Source organism: Coptis chinensis, chromosome 4 (assembly GCF_015680905.1).
Source record: "Coptis chinensis isolate HL-2020 chromosome 4, ASM1568090v1, whole genome shotgun sequence".
NCBI lineage: Eukaryota > Viridiplantae > Streptophyta > Magnoliopsida > Ranunculales > Ranunculaceae > Coptis > Coptis chinensis.
This window is the reverse complement of record NC_141459.1, coordinates 87,221,454-87,241,927: the sequence shown is the minus strand read 5'-3', so window position 1 is coordinate 87,241,927 and position 20,474 is coordinate 87,221,454. Positions and strand designations below refer to the sequence as shown.

The 20,474-nt window shown below is 40.9% G+C and overlaps 2 protein-coding genes across 2 annotated transcripts; both read left to right on the top strand.

Annotated features, from left to right (window-relative positions):
* Positions 1 to 522: 522 nt before the first annotated feature.
* LOC147505394 (uncharacterized) lies at positions 523 to 957 on the top strand. The gene has a single exon (XM_086605529.1). The coding sequence runs from the start codon at positions 523 to 525 to the stop codon at positions 955 to 957; it is 435 nt and encodes a 144-aa protein (XP_086461655.1).
* A 1,865-nt stretch (positions 958 to 2,822) lies between these two features.
* Positions 2,823 to 4,286, top strand: LOC147505393 (uncharacterized). The gene is made up of 2 exons (XM_086605528.1): positions 2,823 to 3,142; positions 3,602 to 4,286. Exons 1-2 carry the CDS (start codon positions 2,823 to 2,825, stop codon positions 4,284 to 4,286), a joined length of 1,005 nt encoding a protein of 334 aa, XP_086461654.1.
* The last annotated feature ends 16,188 nt before the right edge of the window (positions 4,287 to 20,474 follow it).

Below are 20,474 nucleotides of genomic sequence, written 5' to 3'. Positions count from 1 at the left end.
ATTTCTCTATCCGATTTACTTCTCCCTTGTGTCATTTCTCAAATGTTTCGCTCATGTAAGGCTTTAGGCTATATTCTCACAGGATTTGTAGAATAAGTACTCTAGCCTAGATTTCATAAACTTACTGCTAACAATTATAGATACTTATGTAATATATTTATAGATAGATGCAAAGATTATTACCTACATATTAACCTAAGTTTCTAAAAATTATTCTAATGCAAAACCTATGTGAGACTTCTAGATTATTAAGAGCATAGAGAAGGAAAACAATACCAATATTCCTAAGTGTATAGCATAACTTATTTATTTATATTTTTGAATTTTTGAAATTTTAACTAGAAAACAAATGCATATTATACATATCTATATCCTAACAGATGCCTTAATTACACGTGTTTCTATGCCCCCCAACAAGAAGCATGTTTTGTCCTCAAAGTATTGTAAATAAAGAGGGTAGGAAAAATACCATGGAAACGTGTGAAATTCAGGAACATCTGCAAAACAAAGTTAGAACGTACCATGGTAAAGAAAGTGTTAGTGGACTGCGGCAGTGCGGTGGATTTACTGTTTAGAGGGACAATGGAGAAAATGAAGATAGAAAGGAAGCAGTTGAGGCCCTCACCGACTAATTTGTATGGGTTCAACGGAAGCATGACGGAACCTTTAGGAGAGCTTCTACTCCCAGTGACCACGGGACCAGTTACAGTGTTCTCGAGATTCAAAGTGGTGGATGCCGACTCGCAATACAACGCCATCCTGGGAAGGAGGTGGATTCACGAGATGAAAGCGGTCCCTTCTACAAACTACCAAGTGATCCGATTCCCTACTCCTATCGGGGTATATGAGGTCCGCGGGGATCAGGTGACAGCCAAAAACAGTCACCAGAGTACAGTGAAGAGATTTATCTGCGGTTCAGAGGAAGAGACTTCGCGTTCTAGGAAGAGGCAGGCATAGCAATCACAGTGCACCGCCGGGGAGGGGTCGGCAGAGTCGACAGAGGGACCGAAGACCTTGGATGAGATAGAAGTAGTGAATTTAGGGGAAGGCGATGAGGAGAAGTTCACATCAATAGGATCCAGTTTGTCTGAGGAATGGAAGGTTAAGTTGGTACAGTTTTTGTCTGCCAATAAAGATGTGTTTACGTGGACGATTGAGGAGGTCACTGGATTAGACCCAGAATTCGCATGTCATAAGTTACATATGAGGGAAGACGCTAAGCCAACAAGACAGAAGATCCGAGGCATTAGGCAGAAGTACGTTGAAGGAATTTGCGAGGAGGTCACGAAGTTGAAGGGGGCAGGTATAATACGAGAAGTGTCGTTCACCGATTGGTTATCAAATGTGGTCGCGGTGCCTAAGAAGAATGGCAAGGTACGTATGTGTGTCGACTTCACTGACGTGAATTCAAAATGTCCTAAAGACAGCTACCCCATGCCGAGAGTAGACGAGCTGGTGCATAGAACCGCAGGGTTTAAAATATTTTCTTTTATGGACGCATCAATGGGATATGACCAGGTCGCCATGTATGGGCCAGATCAGGAGAAAACAGCCTTCGTGGTAGGAGGCGGTACATATTGCTATACGAGAATACCGTTTGGATTGAAGAATGCCGAGGCTACATTTCAACGGCTAGGGGAGAAAATGTTTGAAAACAAGATCCGAAAGGGGATTGAGATTTACATAGACGACATGGTGGAGAAGAGCATGTCAGAGGAAGAACACTTAGAGGGTTTGAAAGAAACGTTCAATATACTGCGGTCGTACAATTTAAAGCTTAACCCAGAGAAGTGTGCATTCGGCGTTACTACGGGAAAGTTTCTGGGGTACATAGTTACTTACTGGGGAATAGAGGCCAATCCCAAGCAGATAAGAGCCCTGGTGGAGATGTCGTCGCCTCAGGACGTCAAAGAGGTGCAGAGACTTGCGGGAAGGGTCGCGGCTTTGAATAGGTTCATCTCAAAGTCGTTGGACAAGTGTAGGCCGTTGTATTAGTTGCTAAGAAGCACTCTAGATTTTGTATGGACCGCAGAGTGTGAGGAGGCATTCCAGGAGTTGAAGAATTATCTAGGCAGGGCCCCTCTGCTGTCGCGGCCAGAATAAGGTGAAAAGCTATACTTGTATTTAGGGGTCACAGAGTATGCAATTAGCTCAGTGCTAGTCAGAATTGTGGGTAAGTTGGAAAAGCCGGTGTACTTTCAAAGTAAAACATTGCTGGATGCCGAGACCTGATATAGCAGAGTCGAGAAGTATGCCTTGGCATTGATTTTCTCTGCCTTGAAGTTGAAACCATACTTTGAAGCACACTCAGTAGTGGTAGTGACAAATCTGCCTTTAAAGCAAGCGTTGAAAGCAGAAAAATCTGGGAATATGCTGAAATGGGCAGTAATGTTGAGTTCTTATGAGATACAATATCAGATCAGGACAGCGGAGAAGGCGCAGGTGGTGGCAGAATTCTTAGTAGAGTTCCCAGTGAAGGATCCCACCTAGGGAGAAGAGATGATCATGGAGCCGGAGAAAATCGTTGAGTAGGATTGGTTAGACCCCTGGGATCAGAGAAATGGGTGGAAAGTATTCACCGATGGGTCGACCACAGACGCCTGCAGTGGGATAGGAGTGGTATTGGTTATGCCGGAGAACAACATAATGGAGTTAACCATGAAGTTAGGGTTCACGACATCCAACAATGATGAGGCGTATATGAGGCGAAATAGCGGGTATGAGAATGGCGAGGGATGTGGGGATAAAAGAGTCGACAAATATTCGACTCGAATTTGGTAGTGTGCCAGGCAAATGGGGGGTTTGCCGCGCGATGCCCATGGATGGTAAAATATTTGAAAGCACTGCAAAAGAGGGCCACCAGGTTTGCAAAGATCAAGTTCATACATCTGGGTCGCGGCGAGAACAGACATGCCGATGCCTTAGCATACGTGGCCGCTGCAATCCCGGAGTCCGAAGAGAGAGTGATAGAAATAAAGCGATTGGAGAAACCTAGTACAGAGGAAATAGAAGAGGAAGGGGCGGAGATATGTCAGGCCGAGGAGGAAGAGGGGGGTTGGATTAAACCCATCAAGAGTTTTTTGTCTGGGGACGTGGTGATAGATAAAAAGGAGAAAAAGAGATTGGAGCAGACTTCTCGAAGGTACATACTAATAGAAGGAGAGTTGTATCGGAAGAATTTTAACGGGCCTTTGTTGAAGTGTCTCGGGCCGAAGCTGGCCATAGAGGTGCTGGTGGAGTTACATGGGGAGATCGCGGGAAGTCATTCGATTGGCGTAACAACGGCCGCAGTTGATAACGCAGGGCTACTTTTGGCCACACATGAAGAGGGATGTCGTGGACTACGCTAAGCGGTGTGAAAAATGTCAGAGATTTGCTCAGATGATCTTTGCGCCAGCAGAACCACTACATAGTGTGTCTAGTCCGTGGCCCTTCGCGATGTGGGCAATGGATATAGTGGGTTCGCTGCCCATGGCTAGCGGCAAAAGGAGATTCATGTTAGCGGCCATAGACTATTTCACCAAATAGATCGAGGCAATATCCCTACAATAGGTCAAGGAAGCACAAGTGATCAAATTCTTATGGGAGAATATATCTGTAGATTTGGGTTGTCGTATATTATCATTGCAGACAATGGAACCCAGTTCACAGGATCCAAAGTGGAGGCGTTCTTACAAGCCTACAAGGTGAAGCAAGGGTTCTCAGCTCCATACAATCCAGAAGGCAACAGGCAAGCGGAATCTTCTAACAAGACCATTATGAACAATCTCAAAAGAAAGCTAGAGGATAAGAAAGGCATGTGGGCAGATGAGCTGAGTCATGTTCTCTGGGCCTACAGGACAACGCCTCGAACGTTAACCGGGGAAACTCCCTTCTATTTAGCTTACGGAGTCGAGGCCGTAATCCCCTCGGAAATGGTGGCAGCCACCACACGAACAAGAGCAGTGGAAACGGGACTAAATGAGAGCATACTGGCAGTGGATATGACTTTAGTAGAAGAGAGAAGAGACACTGTGCGAATCAGACTAGAAGAATATCACCGATGCCTTCAGAGACGGTATAACAAGAAAGTCAAGTCGCAACAGTTCAGAATAGGGGATTTCGTGCTGCGACGAGTGACACACAGTACCAAGAAAGAGAACGACAAAAAGTCGGGCCTGAACTGGGAGGGGCCCTATACAGTGGTCGACATAGGAGGAGCTGGCACTTACAAGCTGCAGACAGCGGAGGGAAAAGTACTAGAAAAGCCGTGGAATGTGAGAATGTTAAAGAAATTCTACGTTTGAATGTAATGAAAATCCAGAACGACACACTGGAGCTGTTTGTAAATATATAATACAATGGCACTTTTGGGAAGTAAATTTCACCCTTATGCGTAAATTCAATAATTATACTAAACACAGTTTGGGAGAAAGAGATATTCAAGGATGAGAGGTCCACCACAAATTAGAGCCGCGGATCAGGGAGAGCCATCCGCAGAAGAAAGGCATACGCTGCACCTGGGGGCAAAGAGAAAAGCCCAGCGGTTGGCTAAGCCACTCCAAAAGATAGGCCGCGGGAGGGACGAGCCCTTCACGGACAAACTGTTCAAATCATGTCTACAGCAGGTTGTGCTGCCTCAACGGCCCTCATAGTTTATGAGTGCCTGCGAAGTGAAATGAGATATTCGGGGATGAGAGGCATGGGTCACACATGGGGGCAAGAAGAGAGAAGGCCCCATGGAGGACACTGACAAGTGGAGAGAGAGTAGAGATGGAAAGGGATGAATAGCAACACTTCAGGCAAACAATAATTAAAACAAAGGGAACACACATATAATGCGGGGAAATAAAATAGTTCCAAACAAAATAAATACACAAGGGAAAAATAACAACGGCACGCACAGTCGGGTGAGTTAGTTACAAAACAACTGGCAAAATGACAGGATAGCCAACATGGGGGCTAGTCAAAGTTTGGTAGTAGGTCTTCAGCAAGGGTTGAATGTTCAAGAGCACTCGAGGCGGGTCCGGAGAGGTGGCATCACTAACAGGGTCTTCTGGCAGCGGATTGAGAGTAGCAACATCAACTCAATCGTAAACACCGTCCGGTCCGCAACCGGACCGCGGATGTTGGGTCTTCTGACATGGGAGAGTGAGGTTTTTCTGGGAGGAGTTGGCCTTCTTTGAGCAAACGTGCATGTTTGTCAGCGAGCTTCTTGGCCACACGCTTGTCAACTTGAGCTTTGAAGCTTATCCGTAGCTGCTCCATGTCATGAGTGTGTTGTAGAAGGAGGGCAGTGGTATTCTCGGTATGTTGGAGGACAAGGGCTTCCCGCTGCTTGCTCAAGCGGTCATTCACTCCATCCATGAAGTTCTGATGTGAAGCTTCTGCAGTTCTTAATTCATCCTCAGCTCGAAGTTTGGCCATGTTCGCGGCTGTCAAATCGGCTTGAAGGCGGGCACAGGTGGCCCTCAGTCCATTGGGACCGCCAACCTTCTTCTCTAAAGACTCCACGGTATTCAAGGAGGAGAAAAGGTTGCGGATCATGTAGGACATGTCCAAGCTCACCTAGCAACTGAAGGAGCAGTCAAAACAATAGATAGAGCAGAGAGTGGAAGGTGGGGAAAGAGGGATGCACCTTCTCCCAGCTGGTATAGAGGGAGGTGCGATGCTGTTCAAAGGTCCCAGTATCTGCATAAGCCAGGTCACGGGGGAGATGGGAACCATAGAACATAGCAGAGGCCACAGCAGGATTCTCCATAGCAGAGTCCTCAACATTGACAGAGTGGCCGTGCACCTTGAAGGTGGGGCAGAAAATTTCCGGAGCCACGGACCCTGGGAGAGATCGAGCAGTTTCCTTGTCGGGGCGCTGCATCTGGGAAGTGGGGTGAGACACCGTGGAAGGTCTTGCGGGAGGGGAGGATCTGCTGCGCTTTTGTGGGGGCTCTTCGAATGAGGGATCCGTGGACATGTGGGGGCCAGCTGAGGCTGAAACAGTTTAGGAGGTGAGGACTTTTGTTACTTCATCGTCAAAGTCACTGTCATATGATAAATGTAAAATGAATAGTTTACCTACGAAATGAACGATAAAACTCAAAACGTAAGTAAACTAAAACTATTTACGTGTCTATTTTATCAAAGTTTCAACTCTCAATTCTATCGAAATAGAGTGGAGTAACAAATTCGTTCCACTCCTAGTGCTCTAGCATGGATTGTTTTCTAATCTAATTAGTCGGTCTTAAGTCAATGAGAGCTTTACGAAGGTGATTACTACGATACTTACTGAATTTGATTACTTGACTTTTAAACTACTAATGCTATGGAAATATGATTGTTTTGAATCTAGATAAATGATTAGAGGGGAATTGAATCCACCTCGAATCCAACTTAATAGCCTAACATAGATTCTTGTATCTCGATTCTTACGTTCTTACGGCAAAGAAATTTGAGTTCTAATCCCTAGTGTTCATGGCATTTCTACCGAAAGTACTAACTAGCATGTGAGGTCGTCCACCCATTCTCATGGCTTAATCACGACCTTCTAGATTGGAATAGATTCTACAATGTTTCTACACTATACCACTAAGTTTTCATCAAGGCTTCATCAACCCCTCTAATGGAGGTTTTAGCCTTGAGTCATCAAACCATCATTTCCCATTGAATTATAACTACACATCATATTAAAATTCTAACTTAACTAAATGAACTAACAATGGTTCAATCTATTTAAACTACAAAATGATAATCAACAAGAATTAAAATCAGATCTATAAATTGAAATAACACAATTCGAAATTGAGAAAACAACTATTTTATTTATCTAATCAATCAAGAACAATGATTCAAAGACTTAATCTAAAACAAGAATTGAAAATGGAACTAAAGCTTAATTTAATTAATGAAAACAGATCTAGAATTATCTATAATATTTTAGGTCTAACTAGCTACCATTAACAAAGAGCTAAACTTTGGTTTTTATACTTTCAGATCCAAAATCGTGCATGGGCTTGGAGCCATGTTTTGGGCCAGAGAATCAGGCCCAAAACCCAATTCTTTCAGTCCAAAAAGGCCTCTTCAGCTGCAGTTGGCTTCCATAGACTTTTCGTCCACTTTTGCTCCTCTGATTGGGTCAAGGCTTGGACCATTGGAAAGATCTTTCCGAGCCGGTCGTTTTGACATAAAGTAGGCCCATTCCGAGGTCTGAGTCCAAAGATACGGCCTTCGGAAGTTCTACTAACTTTGAGTGCTGTTTCTGCCCGCGTTGACTTTGACTTTTCAGCTTTGACCGGGCTTTAGAAAGGCTTTGTCTTCTTGAATCTTGTCCTTTAATCATAGAACTCCTTAGCAACCAACCATTGCTCCTTTATCTCGCTAAAGTGGCACATTTTTGCACATAATGGACTTTGCAACCTGAAATGCATAAAAACACGTAATCAGTGCTAACTCTTAATTATTACTCACATAATTGGTCTAAAAGTATGTCTGTTACAGGGTTAAAACTACAGTTTTGGGCTCTTATCATCATATAACTTGATCTTGGTGACATCCATGGGGGAAGGCGGGGAGTCGGCAGGAGGGAAATTTGGAGGAATATATTGATCTTCCTAGTCAGCAAGGGAGCGGAAGGAAGAGGGGGTATATCGACAAGACTGGGAAGGAAGGTCAGCGGTGGATTTTCTGACTATCTTTTCTAGAGCACGAGCCTGGCCCTGAGACTTGGTTGTTTTCCGAGTGAAGCCGCGACTGTGAGGCTTACTCTTGGGAGGATGGGACACGGATGGTGGAGGAGGTGAAGGCCGAGGCTTTCATTCTTTGGGGGGTGGTGGACGGTAGAACGGGGCATAGTATTTACCCAAGGTATGCAGAGCGGGTCTGTCAATAAGGGGTTCCATGGGAGGGATCTATGCCGAGAACTTCAGTTTGAGAAGAGGCCAGGTTGTGGATCTGTTCAAAGACCGCGGACGTCGCACCGGCATAAAAGCGAGGATTTCGAGTCGGTCTTCCAACCTGCGTAATAGAGAAATAAAGATAATGAGTGAGTCCGCAGCACAATCAACTTAAGAAAGAGATGTAGTTAATCGAACTCACCGCGAGGCAGAAAAGTGAGATGATTGAGAGTCACTTCAGAGGGTATATCCGCGGACAGGAAATTGCCAAAGACATACAGGGGGTAGTGGTGCCAAGTTTTGTCCGAGGTGGTGAGTTTGAGGACGAAGGACTGTTTACCGGGACGGACACAGAAGGAGTGGTACCCCACGCTCACGTCTTTGGTGCTTTTACGTATATAGTAATGAGAAATTATGTCACAAAGGACTATTTGGGGCTCATGGTGGTGGTTGTAATGGTTCGCGGCATACATGATACGCCAAAAATTTCCTATACCCTGGCAAGGGGGAATGTTGAAGTGGTTGCATACTTCGACATCTAGTAAAGACAGCGGCAGCCGCAAGCCAGAGACAATTTGACCAACCGTGGCCACGAGACATCCAGGTCTGGGGGGAACTAAATGGGGAAAGTGAGTCATGTCAGGCACGTGCTCAAGGAGGATATCGTCTGGTATGCCATAGCCAACCCTAATCGCTTCTAGGTTAGGTTAACGGGAGCGTGGGGGAGGCGGCGGGAGTTTAAAAGGCCGCCCATTGGTGGAGGGGGCCATGGTGGGATCTGACGGGGGAGAGGAAGCCTCCGCATATGACCGCGAGGAAGTCAGACCCCTCCGATTGGGAATCCGACATCGGGAGAGAGTTAAGGAAGATGAACAGTTCATGAAAGGAAATGCAAAAGAGAAGAGGAAAGACTACCAACCTGACGTGTCAATCTACTGGCAAGAACAAGCGTCTAAGCAAGCAAGGAATGGAGAAATGAAGGGGGGGAAGAAGTCTAAAAAGGGGGAAGGGCTGAATGCAAGGAGGAGAGAGGGTGGTGGAGAAAGAGAATAAGGAGTTAAAAATGGTGTCTGGTGAGAAAGAAGGAGGAGAGTGAGAAGTAAATGAGGAAGAGAGAGGGAGCGAGCGGAATTTGAAGTGCAAAGGGGGTAAAAGGGTAAAAGAAGGGGAACGGAAACCAAGAAGTCGTCAGTTGGACCAGAGGATGCGCGACACGTGGAGGAATAGGAAACGAGGTGATCCGAACCAAGCACGCGTGGGACACGTGTACGAATAGAAATGAAGCGTGAAATAGAAGCCAAGAGAAAAGGCGGGCAAAGATGAGTTCTCGAATCCACGAACATTTAGGAGGTTCCGCTCGGTTCGAGATCAGGGCATTATGCGATCTAATTTATGATGGCCGGTGGTCCGGCGGATGATGGATCCAGAAAGAGGACATATGGTGGGGTGGGAGGCACTCTAGAAGGGCCGCAGACATAGGAGTCGAGTGTGAAGGCCGAGAACCGAGAACGGGCAGTGGAAAGCCGCGAACTGAAGGGATAGCTGACCTGGAGTGGTACCATCGGGACACGTGCCAAACACGAGCAAGGGGAAAACCTTATGGTCATACGGGAACCCTCCACGCAACAATCGATGGACCGAGAGATGGAGGGACAGGTGGAGGGCCTAAGAGAGAGGTGAGGGATTATAAATAGAACAGTAGAGGGGAGAGGAAGGGGAGGAAAAAAGAGGTCACAACAACTTCATTATAGCAATAGAGTAAGGATTTGTTCTTCGTACTTAGACTAATATACATATAATAGTTTTTGCATCTTTTCATGAATGGCATGCATCAGCATTTGTTTGTATATAGCAGTGAGTTTCTAAAGCCAAGGTTGGAACAATTAAGTTCCATATCCTGTGAGAATCTAGCCAAAAGCTTCATCTAAATTATTATTGAGTGATGACATAAAGGATGTCTAGATAGAAAGACAACACGTCCACTTGCTTGATCACCATGCCATATCCTATGAGAGAATTTAGGCCATTTTTGGATTGATATAGCCAAATAAACGATAAAAACCCAAAATGATAGTTTTTCCTCTAGTTAACCCTCTTGAGCCTTCACCTTTTTCTAAAAGCCTTTTTATTCTTCACCGAAAATGCCTAACCCGTTACAACACACAATAAAAGGCTTACCCAGCTGACAAGTTAAGAACTGGATGGATATCAGAAAAAGAGAAGAGAAAACCTTGTATAAAAACAGAACAGTTATTTGCTTCGAAAAGAAAATAAAAGAAAGTGAAGAAAAGAAAGACCCATCCAAAACCAAAACTCTAAAAGTCCAAAGGAGTAAAAAAAAATCGTATCTCCCAAAAGTTCAAAATCAAAAGGAGACGAAATCAAAAGCAAAAAGAAACAAAAGCAAGGTTAGAACTCCCAAAAATTCAAAATCATATGGAGTCACAAAGCCAAAGGGCTAAAAGAATGTATCACAATTCGAAAGCAAAAGAACAAAACGAGGTTATTCTCTGGTTACATGTATCTTGAAGACCCAGTTTCTCATCTTATTAGATTTTGTTTTTCCTTCCTCTTTCTTTCTAAACCATCACCCTTGCCCCGTAACTCCTAATAAATGACTTCTAGCTCGATTAGGAATAGGATGGTGTGATAATAAGTGGCAAGCATGATCAATCAACCCCAGTTTCTTTTGACGTCATTTAAGTATGCGAGGAATATAAGTGTCTGCTGCACTTGAGAGAACGAACCTTGAGTGAATCTATTAGAGAGTTGTGATTGCAACACACCCCTGTGAGAACCCACCCTAAGGACGCTCTCCAAAAGCCTAAGAAACAACTCTACTTTTGCATTTCATTACTCATGTTTTGCACATTTATCTCTAGATGATTAAATTACTGTACATATGTTATTCTGAATTCAAAGGAGCTTGTCCTTATTCCCCACTAATGAGATGTATAGACTTTTGAGAATATATAAGGAACCAAGACCCTTTGTACTAAATAGAAGAAGTTTGTGAGTATCTTCACTGGAAAACTCTCACGAGGCTTAAAGCTTGTCCACTAGGGAATTCCTAGTGGTTTAAGGCCTTGTTGCATATGGTCAATGCAATCCCACTCTGCGAAACGAGATTAGCATAACTTATTATAAATCACTCATTTGTGATCTTAGTTTTTTCTCCCATCATTGCTTGAGAACAAGCAAGATGCTATTTGGGAGTGGTGATCAGTTCCCAATTGTATTTTTTATTGCCCTTAAATTGCTACATTACAACCCTTCTTACAATTAATGAAAAGACAACTCTTAGCTTTTATTACCTTTTTCAGGTTATAGAGAATTTCAGACAACTTATCATAAAAGCTGCGTCTTAACACCTAAAGGAGCCTTAATCACTCTTATTATGAATACCAGAAGCTGCTTTGAAAAAGTGCTGAAAAAAATCAAAATCAACAGTCAAAGTCAATGGTTAAAGTCAAAGGTCACAGCCCTCAACTCATAAGACCAAAAATGGAGGCTATTATCTAAAAATATGACATTCTCAAAAACCTACCTTGGTCAAGAAGAAAGCATAAAGCAAAAGCAAAAGCAAAAGCAAAAGCAAAAGTGAAGTGTGAGGTGTCTCAAAAGTAATGTAAGAGGGTGATAAAAGTAAAAAGACAGTTTCTTACCCTATGAATAATTATCTATGCTAAGAATAAGAAAACTATATTATTCTACAATTAGATCAAAGTTTCTACTCTCGTTTATCATGCAATATGGTGGAGTAAAGATTTCGTTCCACCCCTAGTTGTTTAGACATAGCAATTTCAATAGTTTTAACAATTCTACGTATATAAATGAGAGCAATGGATTGTAATTTTACTAAAATAATAAAAATAACTAATTACGAACATTTAATGGTCTAGTTTATACTAAGGCAATTTACTACGAAGATTTTAAATGGGAAGAAGGAATTAGGGGAATTTGATATTCACCTAGATAAATTCCTAATATGCTAGTGTAGATTATTACAACCCTAACCAATAAAGATTAAGTATTTGATCCCTAACTATTCATGGCATCTCTAACTAAATAATAATTAGCATGAGAGGAAGTTTAACCCATTCTCACGGTGAATAAACTAACATCTAGATTGAAACTCTTGAATAAGCAATAAATTTAACTAACACATCAAGTTTTCATCAAAGCTTCATCAAACCCCTCTAATGGAGTTTTAACTAAGATTCATTAGACTATCATTAATAGAAGAAGAATAAGACATAATGAAGACAATAACAATAATTTGGTTTTATTAATGGATGCTAGGTTTTAGAGACAATAATTAGGTTATACTAGAGAGAGAGAGAAAAAAAAAACTAATTTAATTAAGAGAGTTCTAATTAAGGGGGAGGAATCTAAGAATTAATAACTATATATTTAAAGTTATGCCTTAGTCCTATTTATATAGGAGAGGGCTAGGTTTACAATTTCATGCATAGGCTTTGGAGCTATGTTTTGGGCTATTAAATCAAGCCCAAAACCTAATTACTTGAAGTCCAAAATGGTTTCTCTATTGGAAATTACCTGAACTTTTTTCGTCCAATTTTACTCCTCTGATTGGATCAAGGCTTGGACCATTAGAAAGCTCTTTCCGAAATACTATAGATTATATGGGGGTTATAGATTATATGCCATATGATTTTACTGAGGTAGGCATAGTTGTCTAGTTCAACATCCCTAATGCCTAAACATCCATTTATCTTTGATTTGCATATAAAAATCCAAGTTTTGAGGTAAAGGGGATGCTTTTTACCTGTGCCAGTACACTAAAAATCCCTTTGGAGAGCATTAATAGTGGCAGTGATGTTATTAGGTAGCAGGAAGATGCTCATGGTATAAACAGACATATTTGAAGCTATGGATTTTATCAAAACAGTTCTAGCTGCCTGTGAGAGGAGTTTGCTTTTACAACCAGAGATTCTCTTGTTAATAGTAGAGATGATACCACTAAAGATGTCAGATTTATTTTATCCTAGAAAGAGAGGAGAACCAAGATACTTCTCCCCTATAAGAATAAGACTCATATTGAGCAAATGAGTGATTTGAGTTTTCGTATCAAAGGACATATTTTTACTTAAGTGTATACCATATTTGCCATAGTTGATCTCTTGACCAGTAATAGTGCAGAAAAACTTTAGGGCATCTAGAAGCTATTTAGCTTCATCTATGTTTGCTCGGCAAAAAAAGAATGTATCATCAGCAAAGAGAAGGTGTGAAATTGTTGAGCTATTTCGAGAGATATGGATACCATGGAGTTTATTTTCATTAATCTTTTTAATTAGTTAGAATCCTTGAAAGAATCTCCATACAAAGAATGAAGGGAAAAGGAGATAAGTGGTCTCCTTGTCTGAGCCCCCGAGAAGATTTGGAGCGTCCAAAAGCAGTCTCATTAATGATTGGTGAGAAGTGAGGTGAGCTGATGCATTGTTGGACAAGATGAACAATTTTGGTATCAAAACCAAGACAAGAGAGAGTGGAGAGGGTAGTGGACCAACATAATTTGTCAAAAGCTTTGGACATGTCTAATTTAATAGCCATCAATCCATTTTTTTTCTTTTTTGAGTTTGAGGGTATGCATGATCTCATGAGCAAGAATGATGTTAGCACTAATCTACCTGTTAGGAACAAATGCACTTTGGAAAGGTGATATGCAATTTGAGATGGAGCTTTTAATTCTATTAGAAAGGAGTTTGGAGATTATTTTGTAGGATATATTACAAAGACTTATGGGTCTAAATTCTATACAAGACACAGGATTCTGACACTTAGGGATTAAAGAAATATTGGTATGATTGATATGTTCAAGAGAGTGACCTTCCTTAAAGAAAGAGGATACCATATGATGAGTGGACTCACCTATAATATCATAGGAGTTGTGATAGAAGATTGCTAGAAAACTGATCAACTCCCAAATGTGTGTTTCATTACCCTTATATTGCTGCATTACAGCCCTTCTTACGCTTAATGAAAAAACAACTCATAGTTTTTATTGCAATTTTCAGGTTATAGAAAATTTCATACCACTTATCATAAAAACTACGTCTTAACACCTTTTTTTTTGGCGAGCAAATGTGAATATATTATAAATATAAAGTTACATATTAGAGTTTCTTGCTACATAAGGAACAAAAGGAACAAAAGGGCATCTTGCTACACTCTAAGGGAATCTAAAGTATAAATGGTCCTGGTTTTCCAATCTTGTGACAAAAGGTGGTCTTTCCACGCTCCATACAAAATCATTCTGGTCTAAAGTGGCTCCATGCTTTGCCGCAGCATCCGCGCTAAAGTTAGCTTCCCTCCAGGCATGCGATATCCTATAGAAGGAGAGTGCAGCAGTAGCTCTTGCCCATCTCGATTTTAGAACCTAGGGAATGTGGCCATTAGAGAAGGCTAGTGCAAATGACTGTGAATCTGTTTCAAGCCAAACTCGTTTCCAGTTTCTTGCTGTCGCACCTTCCACTGCCAAAGTTAGTACTTGACACTCCGCTTCATAGTTAGTAACTATCCCCAGTCCTTGTGCAAGTATGCCGAGCAGGTGGAAATGATGGTCTCTGAAGATTAGCCCCACACCCCTCGAACCAGGATTACCGATAGAGCTGCCATCACAATTGATCTTAACCACTCTTTCCTCTGGTGGGTGCCATTTGACTTGTTGAATTGCTTTTATCGGCTTGGGCTTGCATTCGATCCCCAGAGAGTGTAGAATTGCCAATTCTTTGACTGAATTGAACATGTAGCTCTTGACAAAGATCTACTAGTCGTATGAATTCCTTGCCAGACCAGCTTTCTTATGTAACAATGGTTGAAGTTTGAGTCATTGTACCTCTGCGCATTGCTCATCTTCCATACTGCTACCAACAAACTCAGAATTGCTGCTGTCCACAATTCCTTGATCAGTGGGCTTGCTTGATTTGCCGCTTTCAGAATTTCCTTCATATCGCCGTTTCTGGTAACTGATAATGCATTCAACTGGAATAAGCTTTTAATCCAATCCCAGAGGGCCTGAGAGTTTGGGCAGTACCAGAATAGATGATCAAAGCTTTCTTCATCTTCCTTGCATCCATTATAATAAGAAGCCAATTGGATACCTTGGCTTGTAACTTTGTCATATGTTGGTATGATATGTTGCAGAATCTTCCAAGCCATTCCAGCAGTTTTGAGATGAATGTAGCTGTTCCAGATGATGTGGTGCCACCAGACAATATTCCCTTTTCCCCTTATAGTGTCATAAGCCGAGAAAACTGTGAACTTGCCTTCCTTGTCAGGCTTCCAAATTCAGTAATCATCTAGCTCATTGCAAGGTGGGGGTAGAGAGAGAAGTGGCATGCCCAACGTCTCAAAGAGCTGCAGAGTTACGGTAGGGAAATTCCACTAGTTATTCATTATGAAGTCGCTAACTCTGGTTTTGGGGTTTCTCCAATCGATGTGTGGGAGCAAGTCAGCCACCGAACTAGGCCCAGCTCAAGCATCTCATCACATATCCACTGCAGTACCATTTCTAATAACCCAAGAAATGTGGTTTCTAATGGATTCCAAAGCCCACTGATAAAACATAAAATTGATAGTTTACCTACGAAATGAACGATGAACTCAAAACGTAAGTAAACTAAAACTATTTATGATGCTAGATTGCTTATCAAAGTTTCTACTCTCAATTCTATCGAAATAGAGTGGAGTAACAAATTGCTTCACTCCTAGTTCTCTAGCATGGAGTGTTTTCTAATCTAATTAATCAGTCTTAAGTCTAATGAGAGCTTTACGAAGGGTGTTATACTACGATACAATATGAAATTGATTATGTTGAATTTAAACTACGAATGCTATGGAAATATGATTGTTTTTGAATCTAAATAAAGGATTAGAGGGGAATTGAATTCACCTCGAATCCAACTTAATAACCTAGCATAGATTCTTGTATCTTGATTCTTACGTTCTTACGGCAAGAATTTCGAGTTCTAATCCCTAGTGTTCATGGCATTTCTACCAAATACTAACTAGCATGTGAGATCGTCCACCCATTCTCATGGCGAATCACGACCTTCTAGAGTGGAATAGATTCTACAACGCTACTACACTATACCACTAAGTTTTCATCAAAGCTTCATCAACCCCTCTAATAGAGGTTTTAGCCTTTAGTCATCAACCCATCATTTCCCATTGAATTATAACTACTCATCATATTAAAATTCTAACTTAACTAATTTAACTAACAATGTTTCAATCTACTTAAACTACGAAATGATAATCAACAAGAATTAGAACTAGATCTATAAATTGAAATGACAAAAATCGAAATTGACAAAATAACTATTTTATTTATCTAATCAATTAAGAACAATGATTCAAAGACTTAATCTAAAACAAGAATTGAAAATGGAACTTAAACTTAATTACTCTACTGAAAACTAGATCTAGAATTCTATATAGTTTTAGGTCTAACTAGCTACCATTAACAAAGAGCTAAGCTTTTGTTTTTATATGTCTAGATCCAAAAATCGTGCATGGGCTTGGAGCCATGTTTTGGGCCAGAGAATCAGGCCCAAAACCCAATTCTTTCAGTCCAAAAAGGCCTCTTTAGCTGCAGTTGACTTCAACAGATTTTTTGTCCACTTCTGCTCCTCTGATTGGATCACGGCTTAGACCATTGGAAAGCTCTTTCCGAGCCGGTCGTTTTGACATAAGATAGGCCCAATTCCGAGGTCTGAGTCCAAAGATACGGCCTTCGGAAGCTCTGCTAACTTTGAGTGTTGTTTCTGCCCGCGTCGACTTTTCAGCTTTTGACCAGGCTTTAGAAAGGCTTTGTCTTCTTGAATCTTAGCCTTTAATCACAGAACTCCTTAGCAACCGATCTTTGCTCCTTTATCTCGCTAAAGTGGCACATTTCTGCACATAATGGACTTTGACGCCTGAAATGCATAAAAACACGTAATCAATATTAACTCTTAATTATTACTCACATAATTGGTCTAAAAAGTATGATGTTCTGAGGGTTAAAACTACAGTTTTGGGCTCTTATCAAACCACCCCAAACAGCATTTTGCTTGTCCTCAAGCAAAGATGAGAAATTAGAATAAGTGACCAAAACTGGAGTTCTATCTACTCTCTTTATTTGAGTGCGATTGCATTGACCATATGCAACAAGGGCCTTAAACCACTAGAAATTCCCTAGTGGACGAAGTTATAGCCTCGTGAGAGTTTTCCAAAGTGAAGGTACTCACAAACTTCATCTATACTACAACGACTAAGAAATAAAATTATTGTTTCCTCATTCATGTCTCAACTATCTATACATCTCACTAGCAATTGAATAAGAATAACCAAGTCAAAACCTAAACTAATATATGCATAATAATCAATCATCTATGATACAAATATATATACTATGAGTAATACTATGAAATGCCTAATGTGTTCATTTTGAAAACTCGAATAAGCGCCCTTAAGTAGGTCCTCACATAAATGTTAAGACAAAACCACTATGATTTTTCCGCTCAAGTTTATTTACTCCGATTAATAAATGGGCACACTTTACCTTACAATCTCAATGACAAACAAGGAAGCCGGAGTCGATCAAACACATCTGCCACTTACTATCACACTAACCTATTCCTAATTGAGCTAGAGGTCTTTATTAGGTGTTCATGGGATTAGAGATGGTTTAAGAAGGAAGGAAATGGATATTCAAAAGGACAAGTCCGAGATAATAGAGTATTTATATTATGTAACTTAGATAAAACCTTGATATTTTCTTTTGCTTCTATACTTTGTTTCCATCCTTAGCCATATTTTTTCTTTTTCTTTTCTTTGGCTTTTGACTCCCTTTTATTCTATTTTGGAGTTTTTATTTATTTCTATTTTTCTTTTTCTTTCCTTGGATGGAAACTTCTTTTCTTTTCCTCAAGCAACTAACTAATTTTTGTTTACACGTTTTTTCTTCTTCTTTCTTCACTCATTCTATTCTCGGACTTATTCTAGATTGGGTAAGTTGAATTTTTTATTTTGTTTTGTTTTTGTAACAGGGTAAAGGAATTGTGGTTTATGGAAGGCTAAAGAAACGCCGAGAGGGGTGACTAGCGGAAAATAATTCATAGGTTTGAATTTCGCTATATCGATCCAAAGAGGGCCTAAATTCTCGCTTAGGATATGGCATAGTGATCAAGCAAGTGGACGTGTGATTTCTCTATCCGGATTTTACTTCTCCCTTGTGTCATTTCTCAAATGTTTCGCTCATATAAGACTTTAGGCTATATTCTCACAGGATTTGTAGAATAAGTACTCTAGCCTAGATTTCAAAAACTTACTGCTAACAATCATAGATACTCATGTAATATATTTATAGATAGATGCAAAGATTATTACCTATATATTAACCTAAGTTTCTAACAATTATTCTGATGCAAAAGCTACGTGAGACTTCTAGATTGTTAAAAGCATATAGAAAGAAAACAATACCAATATTCCTAAGTGTATAGCATAAACTTATTTATTTTTATTTTTGAAATTTTTAACTTGAAAACAAATGCATATTATATATATCTATATCCTAACAGATGCCTTAATTACACGTGTTTCTATGCCCCCCAAACAAAGAAGCATGCTTTGTCCTCAAAGCATTTAAATAAAGAGGGTAGAAAAATACCATGGAAACGCGCGGAAATTCGAACATCCGCAAAACAAGGTTAGAACATACTAATATAGGAAATAAAATACTTGACGCAACTCTATAAGAGTTCCACCCATTATGGGGTTAACGTAATTAATTTGCTTGGGACATAAGCGGCAATAACAAAACTAAAACTTACCTTATCTCCCACTTAAGATCCTCCTCCTCGTCAAAGAGACGAGGTTCCTTCGCATCCCGCCACCCATTATAATTTGCCAAGCTTGCCGCCATGTATCATCTACTAATGCTAACCTCGTTAAGTGTTATTATGTCCGATGGGATGTACGGGGCGACCAAATGAGGTCGCACCGCCATCCCGCCAAGTCATTATTCGCGAACGAGCGAACCACCCAATTGGGGGTCTCATGACTTCAACCCTTTTCCAATCTGCGTGAATTGTGCACGTATGAGTGTAAACAACTACGCATGATGCGGCTTACGCAATGGGCATAAGAAGATACTTATGCCTCATGCTTTGGGCTCTCTTAAGACTAGCGACTAAAACTCTGGATGTCATATCGGCGACGCCCCTCACCTAAAGCGAGGAAAAATGTCACCGCAAGCATCGCTTCGAAATAAACGCCATTCCCCAAAATATTCATCGGGATGAATAACATGGTGGTGCCTACGTTTAGGGAAAGGCTACCAAGGGCAATGCTATATCACCCACGTCCATTACTTTCGAAATACCCTCCCCATAATACTCATGGAAAATATGTATAATCATAAAGGTATGCATTATCGGTCATATATACCCATGTGTGAAATGTGGGATCGTATTGGTAATCCTGAAACTAAAGCGACCACATTTTATTGAATTTATGTATCGTGTCATCGACTACGACGGAGAATAATTGTTCTCCATCCCGATTACAATAGAAATTAATGTGGTCGTAGAAATAAGCGATGAAGTCGTGGTGAATATGAATCGCCATCACTTACCGTAGATGACGCCATCCTAATCTTCGGATCCCGTGGTCGGAACCAATGTCCATAGGTCTCGTGCCCAACACATCTTTGAAAGACTGTTCAGGTATGACTATAGGAGATGTCATCTCAACTACTCTTTGAACAGTTCAAAAAAAAAAAAAATCCTGGAATGACCGCCAAAATTGGAATTTGCCGTTCACGTAAAAGTGGCCAAAAGCGGTCGCTCGTGGGTTTTTGCAATAACAGTGTTTGAAGCGGCCAGTCGCTCAAGGAGAGGCGTGGAGTCGCTCAAGGAGGGCGGTCGTCGCTCCCGAGCAAAATTTCCGAAGTGTACGGGGCGCAGTGCTTCGTAAGTCTTTGAAACAGAAGTTTGGAGGAAAAAGAAGGAAAAACTTGGAGTGAAAGGTGAGGGATGATGGTAGGGTGTAGTGTGGTTTGTTAGTGTAGAATGAAGGGGGTTTAAATAGGTTCTGTGCTTCCAAAACGAATCGGCAAGTTGCCAAATTGTTTAAAGGCAATTTCCAGAAATAGAAAGATTCTAAACCCGAAAACGGAAACAAACCATCTTCTTGATTTTCTAAAAATCCTGGTATCTTTTATACTGGATTTAGAATAGTAACTTCTAAACTCTCCTAGATTTCATGCTACCACCACACATAATCATAGATATGCCGATATCGGCCAAATTCTCAACCTTTCCTCCAAGACAACTTTACAGCAGATGATCATATAACGACTTATGCTCGGTATAAATATTACCACCCCCAAACAAGTCGGGAAGGTGGGATTAATGATAAAAACAAGCAGTACTCGAAAATAACCAATTATATTAAAAATAAAATTTAAATCCAAACAACATAAAACAAACACATTAATATTTAAATTTACTACTGAATTAAAATCCAACTAATAAAACAATCAAAACAATGAAATAACAGCGAACACAACTGATGGTGAACACCTAGTTTTGTGATGATGAT

Coding starts and splice junctions, on each gene's coding strand:
- LOC147505394 (XM_086605529.1), top strand. CDS start 523: ATGGTAAAGAAAGTGTTAGTGGACTGCGGCAGTGCGGTGGATTTACTG.
- LOC147505393 (XM_086605528.1), top strand. CDS start 2,823: ATGGTAAAATATTTGAAAGCACTGCAAAAGAGGGCCACCAGGTTTGCA. Junction 3,143..3,601: donor TTGGAGCAGACTTCTCGAAG/GTACATACTAAT, acceptor ATATATCTGTAG/ATTTGGGTTGTCGTATATTA.